This window comes from Erithacus rubecula, assembly GCF_903797595.1.
Source record: "Erithacus rubecula genome assembly, chromosome: 11".
In the NCBI taxonomy this organism is placed as follows: Eukaryota; Metazoa; Chordata; class Aves; order Passeriformes; family Muscicapidae; genus Erithacus; species Erithacus rubecula.
Genome location: NC_136663.1, coordinates 9,841,084 through 9,860,818, shown reverse-complemented (window position 1 = coordinate 9,860,818; position 19,735 = coordinate 9,841,084). Strand labels below are relative to the sequence as shown.

The window sequence follows — 19,735 nt, the reverse complement described above, 5'->3', positions numbered from 1 at the left end:
CACATTTCGAGCCAAGAATTGGGCTTTTTCAAAAGTCTAGGTTAGAAACCAGACTGTGTCAGATTCCTGCAGTCAGGATAAGGACACCATTCTGAAAACACCTCTTTGCATCTCTTGCCAGCACCTATTCACCTGAAAAAACCCACAAAGATTTTCATGCAGTGATTTATAATAACTTGAAGAGGAAAACATCATTCTCAATGCCACAGCACCACAAGTCCTGAGTTTCTCATCTTATTGTTAGATGTAACTGCCTTCTTCCCCCTCCTCCTCATTTTAACAGAAGCAACAGTATTTAATTTAATCCACCCAGAAGCAATGACAGAGTCAGCAGTTGATATACAGCTAGTGCTGGTTAGAACTCTGAATTACTGTTTTGTGAAGAATGTCAACATTTTGACATTTGTTGCTATTCTCAGGAAAGAAAGGAACTGCATATTCATCTGGAAATTTTGAAATGTCACACTGAACTCGCAGATTCAACTCTGAATTTCAGAATTTCACCTTCTATTTCATTTTACATTAGCTTTCAGTCTCTTTTAATTCATTAAATGCCAAAGTAGAATATTTTATTTTAATTCTACTTTGTTTTGCTTTATTTGAACATATTAAAACTATGGGAAGCCACTGTCCCACACTAACAGAAAACCAACTTCAATCATCCTTTTAAACTGTCTCCAAACTGCATCCATTGAAAATTTTTGATATGTGACTTTTATGAAGAAGACACTTGGGTGAAGACATAAAACTTTGGGTGAGAAGACACTTTGGGGGAGGCAAGCAACTCAAAGCAAGCTGCCTGCCTTTCTCCACAAGTCAAAAGCAACACTAGGAAGGAATATATCCCTGTGACAGCAGGAGGGAATCTGGCAGACTGCTTTTATTCATCTGCAGAGAAAGAAAAACTTCTAGTCGCTAAATTAACAGCAAACAGCAAGAGAATTAACCTCAGTTCAAATGCAAGTGCTGGAGGTGTCTCCTTTACATGAGTGATGGCAGACTGTAAAAATTATTAGACCAGGACAAGAGAAGTGCATCAGTCATAGCGAAGGGCACTGGCGAGCATGTGTTTGTGAGCCAAAGATGAAGCTTCCAAGTGAATGTCTCCATCACAGGTATTAAATCAGTGGAAAAACTGACAAAAGCTGTGTAAAATGAGAAAACAGCAAGTTGTCACAGTCCCTTTGGGGCACTGCAAGCTGCATGAGACCATGTCAGGGCTGGGTGCAGCAAAGGCAGCAAAGAAATCACCTCCAGCAGCGTGGAAACCACGGGCTGGCTGAGGTCTGCTAGTCACAAGTGGCCACCGGCACCTACACCACGCCACAAGCATGAGCTGCCTCACTAAATCTCCTGGCTTATAGCTGTCTCCCCACGTTTTGTGGTGCACACTGGAAAGGTGTTCAAAACTGAAGGGCTGTCTGAAGAGGAGGTCATGCTCCATGTGGCTCTATAGGTATGAATGGGGATACTGGGACCCGTGGCTGACCAGGTTAAGGAATTCAGGCACCTGTGCCATGTCTGGGAGAACAGACACAGCACCAAAGCAGTGGCTCCTTTCTCCCTCCAGCAAATATGCAGCAAAGGAATGTGGAATGTTTTTGTTAAGATTTCCACCATTTTGGACTAGAGCTTCAGTGGTACCTAGTCTAGATGTTGAGAACATGAAGGTCCCTTTACGAAGGAATGTGCTTCCCAAAGCCTGTAAGCAGAATTAGGAGAATAGTTGGGATCTGAGATCTAAGAACAGATCTCCAAGAGTCACCCCTCAAATACACCACGAGATACATGAGGTCCCTAAAAGGTCCACAGATCCACTTGGGAGATAATATAGTGTGTCAAAAATGCTCAAACATGACCAAAAATGGTGAAAAGACCTAGACCACTTTGGAGATAAGAGAACTCAACAAGGGTTTTCCATGTCTTCACCAGCCCAGCACAAAAACATTTGGTGGTAGATGAGATGGTCAGTAGTGGGAGTTTACCAGTCCTGCTTTGGCCACAGGGCAAAGTTCTGGGAAACTCCACAGCAAGAGCATGAGAGGAGCCAAACGGTCTCATGAGAACTCTGCTGCTGCTCCTACAGAAATCCCCACCACCCACCATCCAGAAGAGAAAGCTCCTGAGGTTTTTTGGCTGTTGAAGCACATGAAGGTTTAAATGAGGACATGCACTCCACCAGATCATTTCCTAACTAGGACTTGGGCACTAATGCTAGACAGGGTGCTGCAAAAGAGTAAAATGCCCAGAGGCTTCACATGCATGACGCTCACTCCATAAGTGGCCCAAGGACAGAATGCAGTGTGGAATTGTGTGTGAGTAAAACTCATTGTTTTCAGCAGGCTTTAAGAACCAGTACAGATTATTTGCTGTTCCCATACCAATCCAGATTTATTTTGGATCAGCAGCGACTTCAACATGATTAGTACACAGCAAAAAACACAGAGCCACAGTGTCATGAACCTCCTCCTAGCCAGAATGCCAAATATAAACCTTTTTTGTTTTTTTTTTCTACCCTTTAAAATATGAAACTAATTTAATGAAACTTTTGTCCCTCACAGTGATGGATTATGGTATATGTTAGAATTAAGGACCATGAAGTTTTAACCTGAGATGGATTTGCTACAACATCCTTAATAATTTGCACACAAACTGTGTTCAAGATTAGGCACGCACTTTCCTGAATACATTTAGAAATTGTTTGATATTTTAAAATCATTCCCTTGCAAGAAGAAAAATTCCTAAAGGTCATCTTACATTTTATGTGATATGTATTAATGCTTCTTACCCTTTCTGTTTCCTTAACTGAAAGGTCTCAAATCGACCTTGAAAAAGCAAAACACAATCAAATGCAGAATCATGTGTGTGTATAGGAAAAGACGTCAAAATTCACATGATAGCCAAGTCAAATTACAGTGACAATTCTCCCTAGAAGATATCTGGCTCTAACATAGTCTTTTTTTCCCCTTTTAAATGAAATAATTCCCAAAGTCAATTTTATGAATGAGTTATTCTGCAAACGAAGAGAACAGAACGTGGTAAGGCTGGACAACACTGCTTTAAAGGCAAAACCTGCCACCAATATTTTACAGAAGATTTGTCAGCTCAAAAGTGAAATAGGTAAGAAAACAGCTATTTAGCAGGTTGGAAGTGAAAGAAAGTTTTGGGAGGGATTTATCATCAAGCAGATGACAGTCTGCTCTGCAGAAGAATCGAAATAATTTTTTATAGACACACTTAGGAAGTATTTCTGCACTGTGTATTTGCAACTGCCACGTGCACACACACAAACATGTACATATAAATATATATAGGCATACATGAAACCCCAAACTTGAGCTAAATTAAATTAAATTGTCCCTCCAGCTTTGTAATGCAAATGAGACTAACAGGCTTGTGCTGTTTGTGGTTCAAGATGATTTGCGTTTCCATAGAGATGCTGACTGAACTACAGTTTTTAAATTTTTATATATATATATATATGCCTACTTGTATCTATAAAAATCTAAATATGGATCTGCTGTACCTCAGCATTTCCTCAGAGACTCCACTGGAACCACAACCATTTACACCAGTTAAGGCTATGTGCAAATTTTGTGCCTTTCACTACTTTTCAGTCTAAGCTCTCTACCAAGTACCTGTAGAGCTGAGAGTTTATTGCTTCTCTCCCTGCTTCAAAGCTTCTTGTTAACGAAGGGGAAGAAAAGAGAAAAAGCAGTTTCCTAGCTGGTAGTAGATAATATTTCTTGCCTTCTCAAAACTGCCTTGAGAAACGTCTTTGCCTTTCAAAGTTCCCACTGTCAGGAAACCTGGAATTCAGGGAAGACCATTTGTGTGCTGTTAGAGAAAGAAATGACAAAGGGACAGGCTTTCTGTTATGAATCAGAAGCTTTTTCCCCTTTCCCTGTGAGCACCCACAAACAAGAGCATGGATGTGCTCAGACATGCCAAGGTGGGCCTGGGCAGCAACAGCATCATTGCCTCCCTGAAATGGATCTCTGCCCTTTGTGAAACCTCAGCTTGCCATACACAATGAGGACCCCACAGAGCTACAACAACCAGCTGTCCTCCCAGAGCCACTTCTGCCATCAGCAGAAGTGATAAAAGCCAGGCAGGATGAGCTTGGGCAGAGAAACCAGGGAGACCTACTTTAACTTTCTAGTTCAAATTGACTTCACTTTGTGAGGTCCAGACACTTGTTGAAGTGGATGGGGCCCACCCGTTGTACCAACATCAGAGAGGAAAACCAGAGCTGAGCTCTGTGGGGACTCATTTCCATGTGGTTTCAGTGATAAGTGATCTTTGAAAGTGACACACCAGAGGACAACCTCCGCAATGACTCTGAACCACAATCAAAACCAGCCTCTCCTGTACCTCCTATCTGCCTGAGGACAGGGAGGATTAATAGCTGAACCATGGATGTCCACAAGCACACGAAGCAGCTCACACCCAACCTCTCACTTCATCTTGGGAGTGCTCCAAGAAAAGGCTCCAGTTCAGTGATGCCTTATGGAAGCACAGCCAGGGAGATCCTTGGGCAACAGCCTGTCACAGGGACAAAGCCTCCCCCCCACGGTCTGACACCATGCTTCCACACGTGACACCATCTCACCATTTGAGACTGATGGCTTTTCTAAGCCCCTGCAGAGGCTCTTTTTAAAGCAGATGAGAGTTCCCTATTTCCAGCTTTAAGAAGCCACATACAGGGAGACCTGCCCCAGATCTCTGACAGCGCCACCTTAACCTCCACCACCTTCCAGGGAGTGTCCCAGGCCACGTCCAGCCACGTGGCTCTCCCAGGAATGCCAGAGCCCACTGGCATCTCTTACCTTCTGCTGCAGGGCGGGTGGCTGCGGGGCCAGCACTGGGTCAGTGATGTAGGTCTTCTTCGCGCCCGGCGGCTGGTAGAGCCCAGGGGGAGCCTGGCCCATGGCATTGCTGGCAGGATAGGCCGGCTCAGCCTTCCAGGAGCTCTGGGGCACGTAGGGCGCTTCGGCGCCGTTCCTGCCGCCGTAGCCGTAGTAGGGCTCCTGGTAGCGGCCCTGCGGCGGCGCGTAGCCGTAGGCGGGCTCGGCGGGCCGGCCCGCGGGGCCGTAGCCGTAGGCAGGGCCCTGGGGCTGCGGCGCGCCGTACTGAGGGCCGGCGGGCTGGCGGGCCGGAGCGGCGCCGTAGGGCTGGCCGGGCCCCAGGCTGCCGTAGGGGCCGGGCTGCGGGCTGGGCGGCTGGTAGTGCGGGCTGGGCTGCGCCGTCCTCACCTGCACGTTGAAGGCCGGGCGGCTCGGCGTGGAGGCCGTGGCGTAGGAGGCCGGCACCGGCTGCGGCTTCAGCGTGCCAACCGGAGTGACCGGGATGGGCGCTGGCTGCCCCGGGCCCTTGGCAGTGGACTTCTTGGTGGCCGTGAGGGGAGGCTGGTTGGGGATGATCATCCGCTTGTGGCTGGTGACAGGAGTGGACACGGATGGGGTGGCGGCGGCGGAGCTGCTTGAGGTCCCAGAGGCCTGGAGAGCAGGAGAGAGACACAGGGTCAGCAGGGGGGTCACTCGGGCACTGGGTCGAGCAATGAGGGTGGAAATGGGGGTTTACAAAAACATCTGTGCAGCGACTCAAACTGCTCAGGAAAGCAAGAATAATCCAGGGCCATGTGTTATAGAATGGTAATAGAACCTTCCCCTGCTCTGACAGAACAGGGATGGCACTGAAGCAGCCGAGCAGAACTGCCGTGCATGGCATTTCATCTCTCCTTAGAGGGTTCTCCTCCTCCAAACAAGCAAACAAATTAAAAAGTGATACATGAAAAAAAAAAAAAACGGAGACTTGCTAGAGGATATTTAGGGAAAACCCCATGCATTCCTGTGAATATGATGCCATTTTGAACAGAGAAAATGAGATTTTAGTCTCTGTGGAGACATGAAATTCCTTGGGTTCTTAGAGCACTTGTAGGGTTCTGCCCCAATACAGGAACTCCTTTAACTGTGCAGGAGGCAGCAGATTGGGATAGCCTGCAAGCAGGTCCCAGGCTGAAGAATGAACTTCAATCAAAGCAACTCACTGAGGTGTCCTTACCCTGGCTGTACTGGTTGAAAACCTGGCGTGACCCCAGAAAAGTTAAATGCTACACATGCTTCATTAAAGGGCAGAAAGCGGGTCAGGATTTCCAAGAGCCTCAGAAGTCAGCTCCTACCACAGTAGCCATGTAACCCTGCACCAGTGCCCCGGGCACAGCAATGCTGGGCAGCCGGGAACAGGATCACAGCAAATGCTGCCGCTTCCTGCAACCTGGCCACGGAACGAAGCTTTGCTGCAGTGACGCTGCCTAATAGGCAGAGCACATCCTTCAGTCTAATGCACTTGTTTGTCTGGCTTACCTCACATTTAAATTTTAAAAAATACCAGTGTGAAAAGACATCTTTGTTAAAGAGCTAACAATAGTTTCTGAAGAACAGTGACTAACATTCTTTATGACTTTTCACTAAATAAAAGAAGAGTAAACTTGAATTTCTAGAGTTTAGGATTAGGTAAAATTTCTTACTTCTCCATTTTCTTTATTCTAAAATAGTACCTGAACTTTATGCCTTCTACAGAGAAATACAAGTAAGACATGCAATTTGACTGCACTTAACACCATAGTTATATGAGGTTGTATCTCATTCAAACTTCCTGTACCAGGCTTGATCTCATCCATGATACACTTGATAATTTACAAGTTCACAGCAGTCCAAAAGCAGACCAGCTCAACCTTCACTGACGTTTATGTGCACTCCTTTAAATGACCAATGTTGTATTGTCCCCAGGGTGTTCCTGCTTTATGCAGGCATCCTGACCTCCACCTACTGCTCCACCACCCTCTTGCTGGGGAGGGCATGGTGAGGACTCTTCGGGATGTGCACAAGCTGTACTGGGGCCAGAGAAATCCTGTGCCTGGTCAGCAGGTGGCGGCAATTAATTGCTGCCAAACCACCCAGAGGGGGCTGGGGGAACTTCAGCCACCCTGAGCCTCCAAGGGTTCCACACTCATCCTCTGCACGGGGTGGGAGGAACTAATTCCCTATACAGGGTGGTTGTGTCCCCCAGCATTTGGTAACCACCTCACACAAAGAAAAAGAAGATAAGTGCAAGCCACTCAGCTTCTAGTGCACAGCCTACAAGCAAGTCTACCCAAGGGATATATATAAGGAAGCTCCACCACCCAACTGGCAGCTCTTCCCTGGTGATGTGCAAATACTTTTTTGCTAATGCACTGGTAAAGACCTCACTCCTGCAATCACACCTCCAGGGCAAACCTCCCACAAGGAAACACTATAAATCAGCAAAAAAAACCCAGGCAAATAAAAGCATCAGCCTGTTCTGAGAGGTGTAAAAGGTGTGTGTTCAGATATGGGGAATAATAAGGCAGCAAACTTCTGCTAGAGAAAAAAATCTCAATGTATTCACACCCTGACCTTGCTAACAGATCCATGACAAGGCAGCACACAGACAGACTGAAGAGATTTTGAAACTGAGAGCAAGGAAGAGCTGAAGCGTGTCTCAGTTCAACTGCAAGGCCAGAGACAGGCTAGGGGTGTGTAGCCCTCCTTAATACTGCCCAATTCTTCCTCGTCTGAAACACCTGAAGAAAAGCCAGCACTTCTCCATCCCTGCATTAGGACACAACTGCACTAGCCCTCATTGCTAGCAAGCAAACTTGTTTTCTGTCAGAGCTGTTCTCCCATGTCAGGTTGGCATTTATGTCTGGGAGTGCCAGAAACTTTCCCATTTCCTCACCTATTTCATTCTTGTAAATTATAGTAGTTTGTCCACTTACTGTAATGGGATGAAAGGTCCACAATGCAGCACTGTGTAATTACCACCAGAAAAGCATTTTTCTTTTCCATGTGAAGAGGTAGAACGTAGATAATGTTATAAAGACAATGGTCTGTCTGGGGGAGGGGGAAAGACCAAATCAAAACAACATAAGTGGGTCCTGTTCATTACATTCTGTATTTCTGAATGCAGACTCTGGAAGCAGGTCATGAGACACTACTAAAGCTCTTCTGATCCTATCTCAAGAACTGAGGGACTCTAATCTCACATATAAACATCCATATAACACTTCACTTAATGGGCTGATGCCAGTCTTCTGCCTGGACTGGAATGTACCTTACGAATGAATAAAAAACCTTTCTTCAAAAAAAACCCCAAACCCTCACAATCTATGGACCGGCACTGAGCAGCTCCTGTGCTTGACACCACAAAGAGGATGAGCTGGGAGCATCCCCTCCTGCACCAGAATCCAGTGAAGGAAGGTGGCAATTTGGGGGAGCAGAGCCCAAGCTTTGCTATCAACTCCCCAGCGAAGGCCCAAGCTACCAGGCACTGGCTGCACTGTGGCATCAAACCACAGGCTGCCTTGAGGAGGAGGAAGTTTGCATCAGTAGGAGTCCCCAGAGGCGCCCTGTGTGACTCATTCTGAATTCCTCTGAGGGCGCTGGGCAAGTGTGTGATGAAAGCTGGGGTTTAGGGGGGAGGTGTAAGGCTAGCTGATGTGGTGTAGTAGAGAAATGGGACAGGCTACAGGGAATTTAACACTACTGGAGCACTGATGATTTATGGGGACGCAAGTTGGTTGTAGCTCTTGAGCAAGGGCACAGGTGAGGTATCACCATAAATCCTCTGCCCTTTTGCCTGAGAGAGAGAAGGGTGGCCACAGTCCAGCAATGCACTCAAATATCACCCCAGGCTTAAACCTTAAGACTACTAATGGACCAAGAAAAATCTTTATAAATGAACAGTAACTATGGACAAGATTCCTGCTCTGAGCTCAAAAATGTGTGGAAGGATGAGAAAAGGGTATTCAGATACCACTAGAAGAGAGATTTCAACAGCTGTCTGGAAGGTAGTAGGAGGACAGGGGGAATGGATGAGGCTGTAAAGATGCTAGGTAGATGGAGCAATGAACAGAAGGCTGGAAGGGGCTATCTATATCACTGGGTACAGTCTAGCAAAACAGATGACTGTCACAAATGTTTCATCCAAGTGAATCTATAGAACTTCCACCAACACAACAAAGTAGATTCATCCAAAAGCACATCAAAGTGACAGCCCAGAAACATGAAAACAAGTAGAAACAGAAGAAAGAAAAAGGAGAAAGACAAAGAGTGAATTCATAGGAGCACAGGCATTCCTTTCTCCAGCAGCTCCTGGACAGCTCATTTCAAAACCATACTGCATTTGCAAGTGATTATCACAGCCAAACACACTCTCTGACACCCTCTGAGGGCTGTTTTCAGAGGAAGACAGGCTTTCCTCTGCTCACCATGCCCTGATGAAACTGTCTGACACACTTCGCAAGTGCAAATTAAAACCACGCTACTTACCATCAACCCCTTCTTGCAAATTCATATTTGCAAAGAGAGTAAACTAGAAACCCCAGGTGTTGATAACATAGAGTCGTTAAGAGAAACTAGAGTAGGAAGGAGTTAAATTCAGAACCTCATCTACCACAAGCATTATAATACAAAATCTTTTTTTTTAATGGGAAAGCACAAGAGCCTTGTTTAAACACAGATGGAAGTACCTAAATGTACTGCCTCTTCTACAAATGAATTATCCAGCAGTTCAAGTAAAGGTGAACTAATACTGACAAAATCAAGTAAAACTCAATCAAATGTGGGAGGAAAAAAAACCCCAAAACACTTCTAAAACGGTTTACCATGTATAACCATGAGGGGAATAATTTTGCTTGGCAAATCCTGCCCTGTCTTCATAAATGCAGAGGAGGTTAATAAACATTTTCAAGAGTTTCTTGTACCAACCATCATAGGAAAAGTCTATGGCATTGTGACAGAGCCACAGTGTCCAAGGGATCTGATGGTCAGAGCTGGGTGTCTGCATTCAAAGCTACCCTGGTGGGGAAACCCAAAATCCTGAGTATCTTTGATTCCTCATTGTGAAGAAATTATTTACATAGATCTTAAAATTAAATTCAATGTACATCTAAAACTAAAAAGTCATTGCATAGGTCCTAGGGATGAAACCTGTTGTTCTACAGAAATTAACCTATAATTCTTTACCATTTGTCAGGGTTAAATCTTAAAAAGGGTACAGAATAATCCCAGTCTACAGCATGAGCTTGGAGCATGATGCTCATATGATCAGCTGAAATCCATATGAAAAGGACTTCATTCTTTTATTTTACACATTTGTAGAATTATTTTTATAGAATCCCTTCAGTTACTCAAGTTTCAGAGACTGAATCAAAAGTGCCAATACAAAGTTTATCACATTCTATAAAATTCTCCAGACTTTTTTCATAAAGGTACAGTTGAATAGCTTTAGCCCTTTAGCTGTCAAATTATCACATATAAAGATACAGTACTCCAGCTCAGTGATTTTCAACCTTTATGCTCGGCAGCCCCCAAATGTTTTTTCAACAGAGACAAGCTCCTTTATGGAGAAAGTTAATCTACTGACAATAAACACGGTTTTTTTTCATTTACCTTTCATTGAATTCTTCTCAGTTACCTTAAGAGTGATCCATGGACCCCCAGGGTTTCCAGAGCAGAGGTTGAGAACCACGGCTCTAGCTGGGGCTGCCTTTTTTGGGCATTTCAGTCACTAATAACTCCAGGATAGGAATGAAACAACTCTTCTTCCTCGAAAGGCAGAAACCTGGCTACTAGGGGTGGGCTGAACCCAGGATGCAGCGCTCTCAGGGGGCTGCCAGTGCTACGGGCCCCTGCAGCACCTCTCCTCCTAACTCAGCCCCTCTCCTGCATGGTCCACTGATACAAGCTGGGCTGTAACACAGGGCCAGCTCTGGCCAAATGAAATCCTTCAAGTAGCACTCAAAGGTGGTGGAAATTGGAGTCTGGGTGGGAAGGGCAGCAAACAGTGAAAAATTAACTTGGCTTTTCTGAACACCAATGATGGGCATTCACCTTGGCTAGCTGGAGGTGCTTAAAGCTCTCTCTCTGAAATGCGTTTCCACAAGGTCATTTATCCCATTCTAATACTGAAGCCTAAAACAGGGGAGATGAATCATCCACTGTGGGAATCTATTTCACTCCACTGACTGTAAAAGAAGTGTAAAAACAGGCAAGACAAGACACTGAATATTTAGACAGCACAAGTTAGTTAGAGACAAATTCCACAATAAGCAGGTAATTTTGATGTGACTGTAAGAAGCAGAGATCCCTTTTCCCTGCATTAAGTGCCCTGCCACTCAAGCTCAGCTACAGCAGCACACCAAAGGGATTTGTGAGTGCCAGCAGCTCAGATGATCTGCCAGGATCCTGCTGCACCCTGTAGCCAAGGCATGACCAAGAGATTGTGGATCAAGTTTATTTCTAGTGTATGAAGGGGGCTGACATGAAGGGACACCTCCTCTCCTACCTCTGTGCTGAGCAGTGGCTCCTGGTAGAACTGGAGCTGCTGCTTTTCCAGGAGCAGCATCTGGGCTGAGCCTCCCTTCTGCTTGAGGTAGGAAACCTCAGCTCCTCCTCACTATGGGAAAGATAACCCCAGATAAAAATAAAATACTCTGCTTTGAAGTTTGGGCCTTTAGGTACCTGAAAATGTGAACAGGCATTTTAGGGGCTTTCCTGATGTGCAGACACCCCTACCTCCTGCTGACTTCAAATTCTGTATTTGAACAAGCTGCTTTGCCAGTGATAATGCATGGCCAAGTTCCCCTGAACCTGTCTGAACCTCTTTCTGTCTGAAATAACATCTGGGTGAAAATGAGAAATCTGGCCTCTCATTTGGGACTTGCAGATGCCTGGAGTCCTGGTAGAGCTCCAGCTGTGCTGCTTCATGTCCAACAGATCCTGAGTGGATGGACTGCTCCCATTTAGCATACCTGATGCATTTTCAATACACAGCATTCCCTGGCCTTTTTTATACGGTCCAGACAGTCCAAGCACACTGAGGACACATCTTTACAACTCTGCAGTGCTGCTATGCCGTGCAACACAGCTCAGTTGCTAACACTGATTTTTTTTAAGTGTCAAAATGTCCTTAGAACCCAATCCAAAGTTTTGAAGTCTGGTCCAAACCTTAAACCCCTTAGCCAAAACACGTTTATAATCATATGAAGTTTTTCTTTGCACTTTCATCATTCTCTCATTTCTAGTTTACAGCTGACAAGCGAGTGTCACGGATGTACAGGCTGTGCATGGATCAGCAGCCACACTCAGACTTCACAGATGTGGGATTCAATTTGCTGGCTTGATCACCAGAAGCAATCAAGGTACTCTAACAGACTGCTCCCAGGCATTACACCAAAAGAAGAGGAGAAATCTAATAAAGTGTTCATCTCTGGTTCTCAATTGAAGAGAATACCTTGCAAATGCCATAAAGTGCTACAAGAACACAACTGCTTCTGAGCTTTGATTTGTTTTTCAGCTGCTACCACAGGTGGAAAAGGAGTCAACATAGTTGTTAATGTTTTTGTCCATAACTTCTTTTGTACTTCTTGTGATGGCCCAGCCTGAAACCATGGGAGATGGTGCACAGAAGAAAAGGTGCTAAGAGTTGACCTCCAATATTTTATCATGGAAAACAGCCTTCCACATCTGATGTGTGCAGTTACAGGCACACACCTTGGTTCAGCTTTCAGTGCGGGTTTTCAGTGTCGAGTGTTCTATGCAATCTGGGTTTCCACTTTGCAACACTCCATTAATTCCAAAGAGTCTGAACACATTTGAAAAATTTGGTCTCCAAAACACAACTGTGTTATGCCAGGGAAGAATTTCCTTCTCAGTTTCATATTTACTTTTTTGTTTACCTAATACTATCACTACGATGACTACTCTGAGCTTTTTTATTTGCTTTTCCTCTTCTGATGACTGATCATCTGGTATTTATGAGAAGGACTCTGTGAGAGACTAGTTTTAGAAGATGTGCAAACAGTTGACCTAAATACTTTTAATGCTGGTGGACAGTCAAGGTCCATAATTCTAGCTTAATTCATTGAAAGAGTTAGTTATGATTTAAACTCTTGGATTTAAGCAATTCCACTCAACCACTTCAAATGCAGTAGCAATTTTATTTACAAGAGTATCAGATATCAGCATGAGACAACTGTCAAAAAGTTACAGAAGATGCCAGTCAAGAGAAGTTAAAACATTTTCTGAATTAATTTTGGGATATTTCTGTAATTTCCCACTTTAATTACTAAAATGACATTATTTGCACCCATCTGGACCTGAGGACCATGCAATGGCAGCCCCCTGCACAGATTTAATCATTGGCACATGGACTCAGGAGTCAATGACATAAAGATTTGTTAAAAGGCACCACAGTCCTTTGGCCACACCAAAAGGCAGAACTACTGAGGACAGTCCCAGAAGCAAAGACCACAAAAAACCCAGCACTGCACCATGTGAGGACAAGTCACAACGTGCAAGGAGCATATTAAGATGCTCCTTAAGGAACCCCTCCTCTAAGTCTTAGCAATGTAGGAATGTCCAAAGCATTTCCATTCACCACACTGGGCCCTTCTAATGGGCTGAACAAATCCCCTTGCTTAATTTAGGCAAATATTGCTAAGCCTGACAATGGGGAAGCCCCCACCCCCCTATAAATAAGAACGTTGGGTAAGCAAAGTATTTTTATTACTTTTGCTATTACTAAGCTTGTAAAACCTAAAGTATCATAATTACAGCACCCACATAATTTTTTTCCTTCCTTTTATAATTTGATATTTGTAATGGAAAAGAAGTTCCTGTGCATGACAAATATGGGCAAGTTTGAGGGTTATACTGCTATCTCTGGATGTACATCATGATTACAAAAAGTGGATTAAGAACATATAATGGAAGATGCATGAGTGAGGGAAGAGGTCTGCACCTGTGAGTAACAGGACAAAATTACACACACATGAAGTCTTCTGGAGAAATCTTCTACAATTTATATGGAAAAGTTATCATCTCCTATTGTGTGTTGAACAACAGATACAAAGAACAGCCCAAAACCGCTATAAAAACTTCTTGTTTCCTACTAAACTGCAAAGGAGTTGTAGAGTGTTTATAGAGTATACAAGCTTCCTTCCTTTATTAATTCTAGAGAACACTAAAAAAGTGTGCATATGCACACATAAAATACATATGCACCCAGACACCACTTGGTTACTTTGTGTTACTTGTTATTTGTTTACGATTCCATTTATTTTCTGCATTGCATTTATAACCTATTTATCTTTTTGAATTCCAAAACTCTATTAAACCAGATTTAAAACATTATCCTACCAGAGGGCATAAGCATTTTCGAATGTTAGTATTGTCTCTATTTCCTGTGAAAACCATGTGTTTTCATTTTTCTTTTCCCCACATTTTAAAGCCTGTGCAAATAGCAGTACAGAAGAGCAGAAGCATCAGTGAACAATTCTGTGTTCATACAACATCTGCTTTCTTATGGTTCACTTGAGGTCCAGAACCCACTGTCATCTGCCAGTATTTTTAGTGGGCTACAAAATGGTTCAAGTTAATAAGCTGAATGATTAGCATCAGGAAAAAAACTATATAACACCAAAAAAACAAGAGTCAAACAAACAAAAAAAAAAATTCCAAACCCCCCTTCCCCCAAAAAAAACCACCCAAAAAAAACCAAACAAAAAAAACCCCAAAGCCCATAAACAACAGGCATATGTGACAAAGAGGTTATTTTCCTATTAGGTTCAGTGTACACCTTTCCAAAAGGCTGATGAGCTCCAGCAACAGGTCAGATTTAACAGTTTTCCCAGATGGCTCCTTCTGGGAAGTGGAGTGGAACGTTCCCTCATTTATCCGTCTGCCTGGGTTATCACCACTGCCCAAAATACCTTAATCTTTCCACAGTATCACAGACTCCAAGCACAATGTTGAGAAATCTGATTGGAAGGGTTTTCTTTCACCTGCTGCAACTTTTAAAATTAGTCTCCAGGTATATAAATACATACAGCAAGACACATAGAAACCCCCTGCAGCACTTCTAGTCAAAACACCAGGGCAGTATTATAACCAGTCAGAAAAAGTGAAAGAGAGAGCATTAATTTATAGCACAAGTAAAAAAGAAAGACATCTGTACCACAGAAATACTTGGGCATGAAACAATACAGAAAGTCAAGATTATCTTTAAATTCAAGTATTAACTCAGAATAATCACTGTTTCTGCACTATTTTCCTCTTCTCATAGAACATATAATTACATAAAATATATGGTAAATAAAATGTTTACTCAAATAACACACTGATAAAAATTTAGAATCATAACAATATCACTGCAAAAAGCCTGTGTAAAGGAATGTCAAATCCATTGCCTCACCAGGCTTCGTTCTCTTGCAAATGGCATTATAAATTAATCCAGTTTTCCTAAATATGCCTTGAGGAAATGAGACCACAAATAGCCATTGTAAGCTTTAATATAAAAAAACCACAAAAAATATGAAAGAACAAACAAAACCCTTCCCTTAATTCTTAACCAGAATGCAAGAGCTGTGTTTTCACTGACTGATACTGCTGACTAGGTTGTATACTTTGTCCAAAAATCTCAACTTTTTTTGATATAGCTAAGTATATTCTAGTCTAATACCAGGCTATCTCCCTTGCCACACCTTACTCAGCAAGTTTTAGGAAGAAAAAAGTTCTTAAACTTCATCACTAATGACCTAATGAGCCCAATTAAGTTATGATTTGTAATTTTTCCCATTTATGCTGCTCTTGGACCAAAATAACATTGCAAAACATTTGCTCCACGGCTTGCTGAATGGGTTATCACAGTCACAGCTTAGCAGTAAAAGACTCCTCCATACTCCTCAGTGCCTGAATTACATTTTTTAAAAGTGCTTTATATCAAGCCAGATTCTGATCTTGGTGACAGTGGTGCCAGCTCAAGTGTGTCTATTGATTCCAGCAGATTTGCTCCAAATGCACTGGCTGCTGCAGATCTGGATTTGGCCTTCTACTGCCTCTGAATTCACCAGGTTTGTCTCCCCACTGGGAACACAGCAGAGGTTTCTATGCAAACAGTGATGAATCCTCCCAACCCGACCTCCTCCAGGTACTAATGTTCAGCTTTGCTCAAAACTCAACACTCTGGAGATCTTTGAATGGCCATTCATTCTGCAGCAGCCTGAATGAAAGCAAATCAAACTTCTAATCAAGATTAAAGACAACCTGCTCTGGACTAAACCTCAGCACCTCCAAGGACTCAGCTCAGCCTGTCCCAGCAGCAGCACTTCCAGCTGTGCACCCTGACCCGTGCACCAGCCACGAGCCCTTCTGCATTAGGAGCTGAACCCAAGCGTGCTAACTCAAAACAAACAGACATATCCTCCCTCTCTCCTCACTTCTTCCCTTGTGGTGGATGTATAAATGAATACTGATGGCTACTGCAACTTGTAGTCTAACTGATTTTGACATTTTTAACTCCAGAATTGGGAATAGTGACTTTCTAGCCCTGGGGCAGGAGTACTAAATGCTAAAAAACTTTGGGACTGGGGAGTATTAATTTTAAATCTGAGAGCTTGGCTTCAACAATGTTTCTAATAAGGGCTCAAGGCTCTCCAAAACTCAGTAGTTGATGCCCATAAACTGCAACGAATTTTTGATCCAAAATTGAGTTTTGTGGCTTTAATTCTTGTCACAGATCAAATTAAGCTCCAGACCTGAACTTGAGAGGAGTGAGGAGAATTCAGGTTCTAGGTCTGAATCTACCCTGGGATTAAATCACATTTAATTTCTAGTTTCTAACACATCTTTTTGTTTGTTTGTTTGTTTGTTTTTTATCCTCTCTCTCTTTTGTGGTTTATGATGTATTTGTAGTTTTAGAGAAAAAAATTATGCACAGAGGAAACATCCTGGCATCGCAAGTCATCAATAAATCTTTTTTCCATAACAACCCACAAAAATTCACTGCAGGACCCAATTGTTGAAACACAAAGCAATGACATTCTATAAGCTTTCAGAAGTATCATTCTAACCCTTGTGGACTCAATGAATTCTCTAAATGAGTCACTGGCCTCTCAATGGAATTGTCAAAACTCAGGTTAAGCCAGGTTAATTCCCTTCCCCCTTTAATTTAGAAGTCCAGCTGCAGCACGTGGCTTTCCAGTGAAAAGGTCTAAATGCAGAACCCATTCACCCTGAACAGGAAATCTCACAGGGCCCAAAGCTAATTTTTTTCCTAAAAGCTAGAGATAAGCCACACTTATGGGAAAAAATGTGATTTCTGATGCCTCATGGGCCATGTGATGTAAAAATCAATATTCCTCTTACATGGCACAAATAATTTTCTGCTGAAGGTTAAAGGATCATGGTTGAAGATACTATGGCTGGGGAAGGAGAAAGGGCAGCTGTGAGAAACAGAAGATGAGGAGAGCAGAGACTTTAACAGGAGCAGAGATAAGGGATATGCTAAAAACAGCATTTCTAACCAAGGCAAGTGAGCAGATGTGGCATTGATCATACAGTCAGAGAAAGGTTTGGGTTGGACAGGAGCTGAACATCCATCCAGTTCCAAACCCCTGCCCTGGGCAGGGTATCTTCCACTGGACCAGGTTGCTTAAAGCCCCATTCAGCCTGGGCTTGAACACTTCAGGGATGAGGCAGCCACAGCTTCTATGAGCAACCTGTGCCCGTGCCCTGTCACACTTGGAGAGGAATTTCTTCCTTATATTTAATCTAAATCTCTTTCATTTTAAAGCCATTCCCCCTTGTCCTGTCCCTACATGCCTGTGGCAAAAGTCCATTTGGGGTTGGGCTGAGAGTTTCAGTTAGATGGGACAAGGCATCCTCCTGCCCCACAGGCTGTCCCTGGGCATGAGGATGAGGATGAGCTCTCCTCTCTGTACCTGGGACAGCCCCAGCTGCCAGTACAGCACCCTGCTTCCCTGCCCTGCTTCCACCACACAGTGTCAGCTCCACTGGAACCCCCAAAACTGAGATTTTTTTTTTTTGGGCATCCCAAACCCTTCGTAATGGGATAAACTATGCTGAAAGTAGAGCAAGTTTTTATACTCCCACTCCTACTGAAGATCACTTGGAAACATCACTGCTACTTTGCTAGGGACAAAATCACTCAACTTCCAGGCTGAATAGTTCATGTTCTGTTTGTCCTCAGGAATGGGTACAACAAACAAGAATCACAGCTAATAATGCCATTCATGGTCTATACCAATATGGTTGCAACTGGAAAACTCTCTTAGTCTTCCAACACTAAAGTTCTCACACTGAGAATATGTCCTAAGGAGAAAAAGATTTGTCTCAGCTGTAATTAATTCCTTTTTTATTAATATTAAAAGAAAAACCTAATAGCAATTAGAAAAAAAAAAACATGGCAAAGGAAAAACTAAAAAAAAAATTTAAAAAAAGGATGAAGAAAAATAAAAGAAATTATTTATCCTACTACTACAGCAGAGAAGTGTTTAATTGAGGGCTCTGGACTTGATTTTTTTAAAAAAATGCAGTTTTCAAGAGTGCAGAAAAAGCTTGAAACATAAAAACTAAAGAGCCTGATGGAAAACTAAAAAGAAACTGAAATAAGTTTTCTTGAAAAAGAGAAAACAAAAATGATTTTAAACTGATCCCATAATATTTTTAACAGCTGGAATTGATAATACTGAACTTGGCCATAATTCCGATATATTTAGCTTTGCATCAAAGTCCACATGATTTTTCCATGAGACAGAAGAATAGATATATAGGCTGATAGACAGATGGATAGATACATAAAAAGAAAAGGGAAAAATATAATTAGGAAAGGGAACATTTTCTTGTCTGTTCTTTCAGTATGTTTTTTTAATTTCAATTTCTACCTTATTATTTCCTATAAGTAGAAACAGATTTTTCTCTCTTTCAAAAAATTCTTAAACAGAAAACCTCCTCTGACATCTTCAACAGCAGATTAATCACTTTTGTAACCCACAAAAAAAAAAGTTTTCTGGAAAGCATAACTGTCTGTAAATGTAAATGACAGTATTACTCTCTCTTATGCTAAGACGCCTACACATTCTCTCACTTCCATGACTCAGCACCAGACAAAAGCTTGTGAGATAATAAGCAGCAAGCCTTCCTTTGGAAGAATAAAAATAATTTGAAAAATCCAATTCTTGCTACCCCCCCCTCCACTGAAAAAATAAATCCTTATAGTGTTAAAACAAATGCCACCAAAAGATTCCTCTCCTACTGGAATAAGACACAAATATCCCAATGAAATCAGAAAAGAGAGGGACCAGGCTCAAGCAACATCAAAATCCAAACACAGGCAACCATGAGAGGCTTTTCTTTTTCTTCAAATGAGCAAGAATGGGTTGTTTCAACAAACAGGAATTTTATTACTGTTCATCTCCTGCCTTGCTCTAATTTGGTAGACAAATGAGTTGAAATTTTGCTCACCTATAATGAAAATTTCCAGGCATTCTTAAGGCAATGCACTCATGCCAAAAATCACAGAAACCCGTGGGGAAGGGAGGGGAATTTCAGTGGGACTTCCCCTCCTGCCCTACAGTCCTTGTCTGACTTGAGTTTGTCAGAGCCCAAGCAACTTCTCTTTCAGCCAACCAAATCAGGGGCAGACCCTTAAGATCAAAATATTCTTAGTTTGGATAAATCTTTGGGAAAATAAAAAGCTGGAAAAGATGGGCTCCGAGCTCAGCTAGGCTCTTGTGATGTTCCTGGAATGAACAGGGATGATTTTGATGCCAAAATATTGCCAGTCAGCTTGTGAATGCTGCTGGAACAGAAACAGCCATCTCCTCTCTGTGCGCTCTTGTCAGCCCAGC

The 19,735-nt window shown here is 42.9% G+C and overlaps 1 protein-coding gene across 5 annotated transcripts in view; it reads right to left on the bottom strand.

The window, feature by feature from the left end:
- Positions 1–19,735, bottom strand: part of LPP (LIM domain containing preferred translocation partner in lipoma) — a 315,895-nt gene that overhangs the window by 110,699 nt on the left and 185,461 nt on the right. For all 5 annotated transcript variants that reach the window (XM_079315245.1, XM_079315244.1, XM_079315243.1 and 2 more), the window contains one exon: positions 4,830–5,498. In XM_079315245.1, the coding sequence (XP_079171371.1) occupies positions 4,830–5,498 (669 nt within the window). The remainder of the gene's footprint in view (positions 1–4,829; positions 5,499–19,735) is intronic.